Genomic DNA, 12,683 nt, shown 5'->3' on the forward strand with positions numbered 1-12,683 from the left:
TGGTGCGGCAAAAAAGCAAAATAACGACTTGTGTAGTGATGGCCGATTTCAAAACACTGCTTCATGAGCGTTATGTATCTTTTGTGTCGAATCAGCTGTTCGGAGCGCCAAAGTCACGTGATTTCAGCAGTTTGGCGGTTTGACACGCGATCTGAATCATGATTCGACACAAAAGATTCATAACGCTCTGAAGCTTAATGAAGCAGTGTTTTGAAATCGGCCATGACTATATAAGTCGTTATTTGGCACACCAAAAATATTCTCCTCGCTTTATAATATTAATATTGAACCACTGTACTCACATGAACCAATGTTTTAAGTGCATTAATGGATCATGAGAGAGGAAATGTCATTGCTGTGAATGCAGGCCTCACTGAGCCATGATTTCAACAAAAATATCTTAATTTGTGTTCCAAAGATGAACGAAGGTCAACAATATGAGGATTAGTAATAAATGACATTATTTTTGGGTTGAACTTGTTAAATTTTTGGGTAACTAACCCTTTAAAGGCATATACAAAAATAAATAAGGATTATAATGCGTTTTAAATAGGCTTTACTCTACTAATCAAATCAATTTCAATATCCTGTTTTACTCAGAAAATAGTCAGAAGAAAAATGGGATGCAAAACCTTTTTAGTATCACAGTGTTTGTACATTTCAAACTGTATAAATTATGTATATTAAACTTTCAAAGCATAATGACTGAAATGAGATGCTTCTTTGTTATGATCCTTCACACATAATGTTACCAGTCTGTTCCTGTGACAGCAGCGTTTTACTAACTACAATTTCATCTCTCCCCAGAATTTTTTTCAGATCATCAGCAATCTCCTGGAAGAGGAGAACAGAGAAAAGTGGGAAGACGCACAACAGGTGGGTCTGAACATTGTGAACGTGCACTTTTGAAGCTCGAGATTGCTTTATTACAGTCACATTGTGGAGAGTATCTGGTGTTGTGTGTCACTCTGTGGCTGTATATTGTGTGATGAGCCCTCAGCGAATCGATTGCCATCACCAGTGCAGATGCTTTAGGTAATTGTCGGGTCAAAGAGGTGCCTGTCTCCACAGGCTGGGCTGCGTCAAATCAAACCTTCTCTGCCAAGTACCGACCTCCCTGCTGTGCTGATTGGTGGAAGGACATTTGCAATATCCTCTACATCCACTTGGTGGCAGCAGCATTGGCAGCATATGTCCAGCCTTCATGCTTTCCGTCAGCCGTGACGGCATTGTCTCCTCTCACTCTCTGAGAGACGGTGTAAAAGCAGCCTGAGGGATTTGGTTTCTGCAAAGCTGAACGTTCTTCAGAAACTCAAAGAAAATCTCCAACTGCATTATTATTGCTTTGGACCAAATTGAGTGTCTTAAATGTTTCTTTCTTTCCTTTAAGCCTGAACTGGTAATTCCTCTTAAGCAGACAGTGGTAATGTTACTGTCTGTCAAACATAAGCTGCTTTGGAGCTCCTTCGTCTAATGTTTTCACCCGTAGTCTGAGAGTTGTGGTAAAACGTGTCCTTGAGTGAAACGGGGTGCCGTGTGTCAACTGTATTAGCCCTTTAATGGAGTTTACAGTAGGGTAGTGTCACAAGGCATTTAAAGAAAAGTAATATGTTTTTCAGTCAGGAGTGTATTCGGAGATCAGGTCACGTAACCAGTCGCTTGTCTTGCTGAAGGTGTTTTGCATGGTTTAAACGGCCCCCCAGAGCTGACCGGCACCTCTTTTCCATTCATGTTCCTCCTCTGCTTTGTCACAGATTGAATCTTCAAGCTCCTCAAATCATTAAAGGACATCTGAGACGGTTGTCACCGGTTCTGTCAAATGACTGACCTTAGAAAGCCTTGACGTTTAAAGATCACCCAGGATTTTATCTTGTCTGTCTGTCTTGTCTTTTCTTCTTTAGAGTCAGCTTGCCTGAGCTTTGATTGCCAGTTTAGAGTTCACACCTCAGATTCATGGCAGTCTGTGCTGTTCGAGCTGGGAGGGAAAGTTTTTAAAGGAAGTGCTTAAAAGAAGAGGCTTTGACTGCCTCAGATAATCACAACTTGAAATGAAGGAGAACACAAGGTTCATTAGTTTCATTAAGTGATGGTTTACTGTCTGCTTATAAATAGAATTGAGATAAATATACTTGTATCTTCCATATCCTAAACCATATACAGGAAGAGTAATATTATATTATATTATATTATATTATATTATATTATATTATATTATATTATATTATATTATATTATATTATATTATATTATATTATATTATATTATATTATATTACATTATATTATATTATATTATATTAATTATATTATATTATATTATATTATATTATATTATATTATATTATATTATAAACTTGTTTGTTGCAGGGATGCTGGAGCCTATATAATATAATAAACAAATTTAAAAAAAATTATAACTTATTACACATACACAAACATTCTATAGGCAAAAAATAAGTTAGTTAAATATATAATATTAACAGCTTTTAAAATATAATATACTATAACCAAAAATCATATAGTATTATTTTGGTTCTTTTCTGTAAGTGAAGAAACTGCCTTTTAAATGTCAAATGTCCTATTTTCATTTCATATCATATCATATCATATATCATATCATCCATATAGCAAAAGAGTAGTAGTAAATTATTATATTATATTATATTATATTATATTATATTATATTATATTATATTATATTATATTATATTATATTATATTATATTATATTATATTATATTATATTATATTATATTATATTATAAACCACTTGTTTGTTGCAGGGATGCTGGAGCCTTTATAATATAATAAACATATTTCAAACATTATAACTTATTACACATACACACATACACAAACATTCTATAGGCAAAAAATAAGTTAGTTAAATATATAAGATTAACAGCTTTCAAAATATAATACACTATAACCAAAAATCATATAGTATTATTTTGGTTCTTTTCTGTAAGTGAAGAAACTGCCTTTTAAATGTCAAACTTCCTATTTTTATATCATATCATATCATATATCATATATCATATATCATATCATATCATATCATGTCATATCATATCATATCATATCATATATCATATCATATCATATCATATCATATCATATCATATCATCCATATAGCAAAAGAGTAGCAGTAAATTATTATATTATATTATATTATATTATATTATATTATATTATATTATATTATATTATATTATATTATATTATATTATATTATATTATATTATATTATATTATATTATATTATATTATATTATATTATATTTAGGGTTAGGTAGGGTTAGGGTTAGGGTTAAAAATTTTAAAACTTTGAGTTAAACATATAATATTTACTGCTGTGTACATCTTGAATAATGTAACATACCATAACCATAACAATACCATAACATTAATTTCATAAAAAAATAAAAAAATAAAAAATAAAAATAAATATATATATATATATATATATATATATATATATATATATATATATATATATATATATATATATATATATATATATATATGTATGTATGTTTAAATAATATTATTTTGGTACCTTTCTGTTAGTGAAGGAAATTGCCTGTTAAAGTTTGTTACAAAAGTGCTATTTTCATATCTGTTAGCATATAGTAGTCGGATGTTTACTTATGACTTATGGCTGAAATCCATACAGCAGAAGAGTACACAATAGCAGAAAATATATATGACAGCACAATTTACTGTATTTGCTTGACACTCCGTGCAGCAACAGTGCTGGTTCATCTAATGGCCGTCAGCCTCGGCCATTTCCCGCACTGCTGTCTTCCCTGCACACTTCAGCAGCCCAGCGCTGTTGCCATGGAGAGGGATGCTCTCTGCTGTCCCCCACCAGTCTGACCGAAGGGGGATGGGCCGATCCGCCTGCGTGGCCTCAGCAACTCTCTCCCCGTCTGCAGCCAGTCTGATTGGCTTGGCCCAAGATCGGCCCCCATGCGAATGCAGAGCCCGACTCCTGCCAGGGGGATTATTAGATATGTGACTCCATCACCCTGTTTCTGCACCTCAATAAGGGTGCTAATTATGAAATGTCACTCAGTGCTATTTTTCTGCACCCGTGTTTTTATTTATATATTTTTTGTCTTTTGCAGATCAGCTGCAATGTGTTTTTGTTGTAATGAGGAGAGGGGGTTCAGATGATGCTAATGAGATGACAGAAATAGGAAGCACAGTGTCATATGCCATTATAAATCCATACAGTAAATCTGATTGGGAACATGGTTAAGGCAACTTGACTTTAGACAGTTTTAAATTAGTACAACAAACACAGAGCAGTGTTTTTTATTAATATTATTTATATACTATATATTTCGGATGAATACAGTCAAGTCCTGAAAGTTTGGCATTCGATAGTTGACTTTAAATAATGATTAATTGAATTGATGAGCCTGAATGAAAGCCTGAAAAAAGCCTGCTCTTGATAAAACTTCTCCTAGCCCTTCTGTTCCCTCTAAAGATCTTTGCAGACTTTCAGAGTGATGTCAGATGTAAATAGCTAAGTTTAGTCACCTGAAGGTCAAGGATTGGATCAGCAGACCGTGATGCTATTGACTGAAAGAGAACAGGTACTTTGACAAGCAGAGACGGTGGAATCGGGAGGGCAGTGAGCCAGTGCTCCAGCCACAGGCCTGAATTCCTCCGGCGCATTTGCGCTGACACTGATGGCTGGTCCTCTGGAGAGGCTCTGAGCCCTGCACAATCACTCTGCTGCATGAGTTTGTCTTTGTGAAGGACTGAGCAGACAGGATGCAGGGCTCTAAAGTGTGAGATACAGAGGAAGTGCCCTTTAAAAAGACTTTATAGTGTCTTTCCAAAATAGTCATTCTAAGGGCTTTTACTAGGCTGACTGCTGCTTAGGGTGTTGCTTTTGTCTATCTATCTGTCTATCTATGTCTGTCTGTCTGTCCTTTGTTCTGTCTATCTATATTTCTATCTGTCTCTGTCTCTTTCCTTCATTCTATTTGTCGTTCTATCGATCATTCTATCATTCTATTATTCTGAAACATTCTATCTATCTATCTATCTATCTATCTATCTATCTATCTATCTATCTATCTATCTATCTATCTATCTATCTATCTATCTATCTATCTATCTATCTATCTATCTATCTATCTATCTATCTATCTATCTATCTATCTATCCATCCATCCATCCATCCATCCATCCATCCATCCATCCATGTTTCTTCTATCATTCCTTCTGCCTGTCTTATGAAATATATCTGTCTAACTTTTTAAGCCTTCAAGTTTGACACCAAAACTTTGATTTAATTTCAGATAATTAAACTGAATTGGATTACAAATCCATTTAAAGTCAGACTGTACACGTGTTTGGAATTAATTTGCAAACATTTAGTAACATTTTTCACTTCTCTCCTTTTGTCCCCCATGATTCCCTTTTTTTAGATTTACCCAGGGTCAGTGGAGCTCATGCAGGTCATTGAAGAGTTCATCCACATCGTCGGGCTGGGAATGAAAGACTTCCACAATGCCTATTTGATGACAGGAAATCTGGGTAAGAGAACTGCAGAACCACTCCCACAAACCACTCGTCTTGCTGACTCTTCTCGTCAGTTCTGTGTGTCGTCAGTAATTGAGGATAAATGGTGCATGGAGGGGGGCAAACAACCGCCAGTCGATAATGTTAATTAAAATCAAGCCCTTTCCACTTAATGTGCTAAATTCTAATGCAAACAGCCGTGTCTTATTTCAGCTTGAAAAAGAGGAGACTGTTTTTGGATTCCGTTACATCTATTGCAGCGTGCTTTGATTGTCATTTTTCGAAAACAACATTTTTTGGCCTCTTGTCTGATTGCTTTTTTATTTCAGTTTGTAAAGTAAGGCCGTTAAAACATGAAGCATGACTCATGCTTTTTCCTATAAAACTCCTGTGTCACTCAAAGACTTCCAATGCTAAATATCAGCTCACACATGAATACTGATTTCCCTTACAGTAATTTAAACAGAATCAAAGTTAAAGAGCAAAAAATTTAAATAAATAAATAAAAAATTGCTTCCGGTGGTGAAGCACATTTGCTTAGTTCTCCTTATACGAGTACACAGAACATTGACCCATGAAATTGCAATCTGCATGAATTGCAGAGCTCAACAAATATAAAATGAATGGATTAGGGTGACCTTCCTATCCATCAGCAGATACATATATAGAGTCTATATTGCTTAGAATGGTGCTTATAAACCCAACTATCATTAAAAAGTTAATTCCATTGAAGGGCACCTTTGATATCTTCTTTAATGTTACCTTGTTTTATGTAGGTTGCCATAAAACATTGACAGAAAGTGTCATGGCCTTTTATACAGTACAAAGACATATCCAGATATTCAAAGTCTGGTATTATGAGAATGCAATATTTGGAGATACAGTATGAAAAAAATATCTTTGTGGCCCTTTAGATTAAGGTCCAGTTCTCACTATTAACTAACTATTAACTATGACTTTTGCCTCAATAAACTCCTCATTACTGCTTGTTAATAGTTAGTAAGGTAGTTGTTAAGTTTAGGTATTGGGTAGGATTGATGGGTGTAGAGTCATGCAGAATAAGGCATTAATATGTGCTTTATAAGTACTAATAAACAGCCAATATCCTTGTAATATGTATGCTTATAAGCAACTAGTTACTAGTGAGAATTGGACCCTAAAATAAAGTTACTGGTATTTGAATTGAAACAATTCTGAAATTACAAATTTCATTATCAGTTTTTCTGTAAACGTAGTACACTTTGGTGTCTCATGACTTAAAATGCATATAAGCATTGAATTTATTGACCTTGACCTTATTGACTATATCCAAAACAGCTCATCTAATATTTATTTGGACCTCCTGAGATTTTTGAAGGTTAAACACATTTCACTGGCCATTTAAATACAAATAATCAGAGTTTTAGAGAGTTTTAGAGCCCTAATTTGTATCTCATCATACCATTTATATTTATTTACCTGCTGTCACATTTATATATATATATAAAAAAAAAAAAACCTTGTTTAGCACAAAAAAATGTTTGCAGAACAGATGTTTCGACATTTTTTTCAGGAAAGAATGAACCTTCATCAAACCAGTTCAGACATGACAACCACATTTCAGTTTGTAAGATAAAACACACAGCCATAACATCAACATCATAATGATGCAGGAGAGCTATAAACATTTTAACTTCAGCCACCGACAAAGTAAACCTGTGATCGAAACAACTTCTTGTGAAACTGAAAGATATTGCATCTTACAGCTGCTGCTACTGTACAGATGCAAAAAGAGGCTTTATCAAATCACTCAGGCAACCAAGAATATTATCAAAACACGTCTCTGTTGATTTGTAGCCCACTTTTTTATTATTATCTGATTACCAGCCATTTATATTAAATGAATTGTAAACTAACTTTGAACAGGCTTTATTCAGAAGCTTTGGATTTACTTAGGATGCATTAAGGCATTCAGAATTCCAAAGTCATTCCTACCCAGTAACTTCATTATGCAACCTCAAAATCAATGTTTTTATAAAAATGTGTTTCAGTTCTTTTAAACACTAGGTAAAGTATTAGCCTCATCAATGCTCAATTATTTTAAGATTCAGAGGTGATATTGAGACAGGGAAACATATATATGTATATATAGTTCTGTCATGAAACTCTAGATGGCACAGGCTGACAGGTATAATAATAACAAGCTGATGATAATTACAGCGTTAAATACTTGGCACAAGCTGATTGGTCCATGTCACATTTGCAGCCAATGAGCTTGTTGCTCACACATTTAAATGGCTGGTTACATTCTCTATAGCAATTTGCAACACGCTTCAGTTTAAAATCACATTCCTTTAAAATCCTCCACTTTCCTCAGCTCCACCTGTATAGATCTGTTATGGGTTATTGATATATGCTATTTGTGCAGCAGCACTATGTCTTACTCGCAGCAGTGTATCAGTGTATGTATTGGCAGTAGCAAGTTCCTGTACTTGCTCTACAGCAGCAGCAATAATCTACAACAACAGTAAAAAGCTTCAGCAGCAGCGTAGCAGATCTATTCCACTAAAACCAAATACATTAACATTTTCATATCAATTACCATGATATAAATATATATATATAAATATATATATATATATATATATATATATATATATATATATATATATGTATATGTATATGTATATATATATATATATATATATATATATATATATATATATATATATATATATATATATATATATATATATATATATATATATATATATATATACATATATATGGTATATAGTATAGTATATAGTATATATACACACACACTATCACAAAAGCACCGATGTAATGTTTAACTTGTTTATATTCTTGATTTCCAGATTTGTATTGATTGCCATAAAACATTTTCAGCAAATGTCATGTATTAAATATAATTTATGTGATTAATTAATTAATTTATTTGCATATTATGTAATATTATGTAAGTTATTAACTTTTTGTCAATTAACATCATATATTACATGCCAAAAGACAAAAATATAAATGAAGAAAATCAGCTTTTTCAATTTCCTAATCATTTTCAGTGAAATTAAACAACCATCTTAGCCAAAGTCTGCTCTCTTTGATTAAAAGAACAAAGCGGTATTGCCTGTACTAGCCAAATGAAAATCATCCGTCATAGTAAGATATTGCAGCATCATTTCCAGCCAAATTTATAGCACATTCTTGACACCACAATAAATACCTTCTGTCAGCACGACACACTGTTGTGTCCGCTTTTAGCCAAATAACCTTGATTGCAGAGGCTCCTTTTCCCACTGCATGTCTTCTTGTAAGAATAAACAATGACTTTGTCTTAGTTGCAGCTCTTTAAAGCTGAAATTTGATTTTTTTTTTTTTTTTTTTTTTTTTATGTGTTTAATGGACATCGATTTTTTGTGCATTGATTGCTCAGATGAGTTGAGAGACCCTGTCGTCTACTCCAATAAATAGTCTAACCTTCGCATTTAGCCGAGATTGCACCAAAATTTTTGACGTGACAGAAATGGCCTGATATTGCTAGGATCCAGTCATTAAGCTCATTAGTTACAGGTGGGCACAGGTGCCTATGCCTCCTGGCTGGGTTCCCTGAGGACCATTACCCACAGCGGCGTCTAACTACAGACTTGAGCAGGAAAAAGCTCTGAACACATCCCAACTAAAGGGATCTCACACACAGTGGCAAATGCACTGAATAAATCATTGTTGAAGGAGATGATTAGAACCTGTGCATATAAGAGGAGCTGTTCACTTCACAACACTGTTCTTCAACATTAATGTGCGGTCTTTTTGTTTGTTTATTCTGCTTTTGGTTATTAAGGCTGTGTTTGGAGTGCAATACTAGTGTATATCGATGCCAATGCCTACTGTTTTATGTGAACCTGCATACTAGTATACAACAATATACAATTCAAACCAAAATGTTAAATGTTCAGTGTTTATCATGTTAATAATATGGTAATTTGGTAGACTTTTACTTTTCAGAACTAGTTTGGATACCTTAGCCTAATCTGATTTATTAGTCTGACTCTATTCATTAATTTTGAATTTATAAACAATTTAAACTCCTAGGAATGCATATTATTAAAACAGTAGCTGATATGATAAGCCAATAATTATTTTTGTTTTATGGCTAAAAACATTGTAAAAATGTCAACCTAAAAAATGTAAAGGTGCCCTAGAACCAGTTTTTACAAGATGTAATATAAGTCTAAGGTGTCTCCTGAATGTGTCTGTGAAGTTTCAGCTCAAAATAGATATAGATTTTTTTTAATAAATTTTTTTAACTGCCTATTTTGGGGCATCATTAACTATGCACAGATTAAGGCTGCGGCCCCTTTAAATCACGCGCTCCCTGCCCCCCCGAGCTCTCGACTATAATACAGTGCATTTACAAAGTTCACACAGCTAATATAACCCTCAAATGGATCTTTACAAGATGTTCATCATGCATACTGCATGCATGCATCGGATCATGTGAGTATAGTATTTATTTGGATGTTTAGATTTGATTCTGAATGAGTTTGATAGTGCTCCGTGGCTAACGGGCTAAAGCTAACATTACACACTGTTGGAGAGATTTATAAATAATAAAGTTGTGTTTATGAATTATACAGACTGCAAGTGTTTAAAACTGAAAATAGCGACGGCTCTTGTCTCCGTGAATACAGTAAGAAACGATGGTAACTTTAACCACATTTAACAGTACATTAGCAACATGCTAACGAAACATTTAGAAAGACAATTTACAAATATCACTAAAAATATCATAATATCATGTATCATGTTAGTTATTATTGCTCCATCTGCCATTTTTCGCTATTGTCCTTGCTTGCTTACCTAGTCTGATGATTCAGCTGTGCACATCCAGATGTTAATACTGGCTGCCCTTGTGTAATGCATTGAACATGGGCTGGCATATGCAAATATTGGGGGCGTACATATTAATGATCCCGACTGTTACGTCGGTGTTATGTTGAGATCTACCTGTTCTTTGGAGGTCTTTTAAACAAATGAGATTTATATAAGAAGGAGGAAACAATGGAGTTTGAGACTCACTGTATGTCATTTCCATGTACTGAACTCTTGTTATTCAACTATGCCAAGGTAAATTCAATTTTTGATTCTAAGGCACCTTTAAATTCAGTTGCTGCCTTAAATGTTTACGTATAATCAAATTGGCTGTACAAGTCATTTCAACTTAAATTATATGAAACTGAAAATATATGAAAAAAAAATGATGAATCTCGAATATATATATTTTTTAATTGCTTAAATTATTTTGATGAGTGTATGTTGTCATGCCTTATTGATCATATAAATTGTACAGTGCAATAAATGATTCTATTTTGTCTAAATGTATAAAAAAATACATTAAAAAAATTCTAAGTGATCTGAATGAATTTAAGCATAATAATAATAATAATAATAATAATAATACATTTTATTTATAATGCGCTTTTCTGGAACCCAAATAACCATAACATTATAAAGTACAGTATTTACAGTATTTAAAAGCGTTTTTAAATGAGTGTTTTTTTTAAAGATTAACTTTGAGTGTTAAATTATGGCACATGTAATCTAAATGTAAAAATAGGGGAAATGTAAGAAATAGTGCATAATGCAAATAGGGGAAATGCAAGAAATTAAAATAATAATAATAATAATAATTATGTGATTGTGGTATATTTTGCAACCCTATTTATAAGTAACTTCCATATTTATGTGGTACATAAATAGAGCAGGATTCCTTCAGTGAGTAGAGCAGCCTGTATGGAAGTAAAGATCACTAAAGGGCCTGTGATCTCATGCTGCTTTAGAGCTTAAGGTGTGAGCTGCTTCACCCACTGTTCTTCAGTTCTGCCCCATGTGCTCCTGTGACTAATGCCCTCCCCCATGCAGCTCCCCACACACAGCAGCTGGCAGCACTGCCAATCTCCTCCTCCTCCTCATACAATCACAGAAGGCTTACCTACACCTCAACGCTCATTACCTGCCAATTCTCTCTTCTCCTGGACAGATCAGTCATGTGCCAGGGTTTGCACCATGGTATTTAAAAGTAGTGTTAACTTTGTTAACAAAACTGATGAATGATGAAAAATGTGCCTCAATGCAATATCAACATGCAATATCATTGGCGAAAAATTACTAGACTAAAATTTAGTTATAAAATAAAAACTTCACCAAAATCTCTCGTTATTTTTTTCGAAAACAAGAGGGGACAAAACATTATAGCTTCTATGAGCTTTTGTGCTTGCGGTTTCCAGATGTTAAGAGCTTAAATCTCCAATCAGAGCTTTTCTGTTGAAAGGATACATTTTCTGCCCGGTTACTTAATCTTTGCAATCTGGCAACCAAATGTGACTAAGGGTACGTTCACATGACAACGATGTACTAAAAATGGAGACGTTTTTTCTTTGTACAGACGACAACTTTGTCCCAATTCACACAGATCCACAAAAATGACTAAAAATGCTGTATTATGCTGCTATGCTCCTATATACTGAACACGTAATACGCATGCGCATGATGTCACCATTTTCACAAATTTGCATTTTTGTTGTGTACACAGAAAGGGTAACATTGTCATTTGAAACGCATTTTCAAAAGTTTGCGTTTTTTAGGTCCCCAAAATGCTGTCGTCATGTAAATGAATGGCCAAAATGCATAAAAAGTTTACTGTTTTTAGTTGAAAACGGTGTTGTGTAAACGGCCCCTCAGGGTACAATTACACGATAACGATGTACTAAAAACGGAAAAGTTTTTCCTTTGTGTTTTTTACATACAGATGAACGGATCTGCGTAAACGACTAAAAATGTATTATGCATGTCAGGCCAGTAGATGGCGATGTCACTTTGTAAAGAAATACTACATGGCTATAGACTGAACACGCAATACGCATGACATCATCGTTTACACAAATTTGTGTCTTTGTTGTTTACACTGAGATGATTATGGTATCGACACTTAATTTCCTGGAATACTCATATTTAACATTGGTTTTTCCTCAAATGATGCCAAACCATATGAAGTTCTGAAAACAAAATAGATATGTGCTGCAATTTTGATGTTACTTATTTAGCTGGGTTTAGAAAAATATGTATAATTTAATTGATAAAAATTT

At 33.7% G+C, this 12,683-nt stretch overlaps 1 protein-coding gene across 1 annotated transcript in view; it reads left to right on the forward strand.

The window, feature by feature from the left end:
* adgrb3 (adhesion G protein-coupled receptor B3) overlaps positions 1-12,683 on the forward strand; it is a 207,594-nt gene that overhangs the window by 125,330 nt on the left and 69,581 nt on the right. Inside the window, exons 11-12 of the mRNA XM_067385508.1 lie at positions 808-876; positions 5,448-5,556. Coding sequence (XP_067241609.1) covers positions 808-876; positions 5,448-5,556 — 178 coding nt within the window. The remainder of the gene's footprint in view (positions 1-807; positions 877-5,447; positions 5,557-12,683) is intronic.

This window comes from Chanodichthys erythropterus, chromosome 5, assembly GCF_024489055.1.
Source record: "Chanodichthys erythropterus isolate Z2021 chromosome 5, ASM2448905v1, whole genome shotgun sequence".
In the NCBI taxonomy this organism is placed as follows: Eukaryota; Metazoa; Chordata; class Actinopteri; order Cypriniformes; family Xenocyprididae; genus Chanodichthys; species Chanodichthys erythropterus.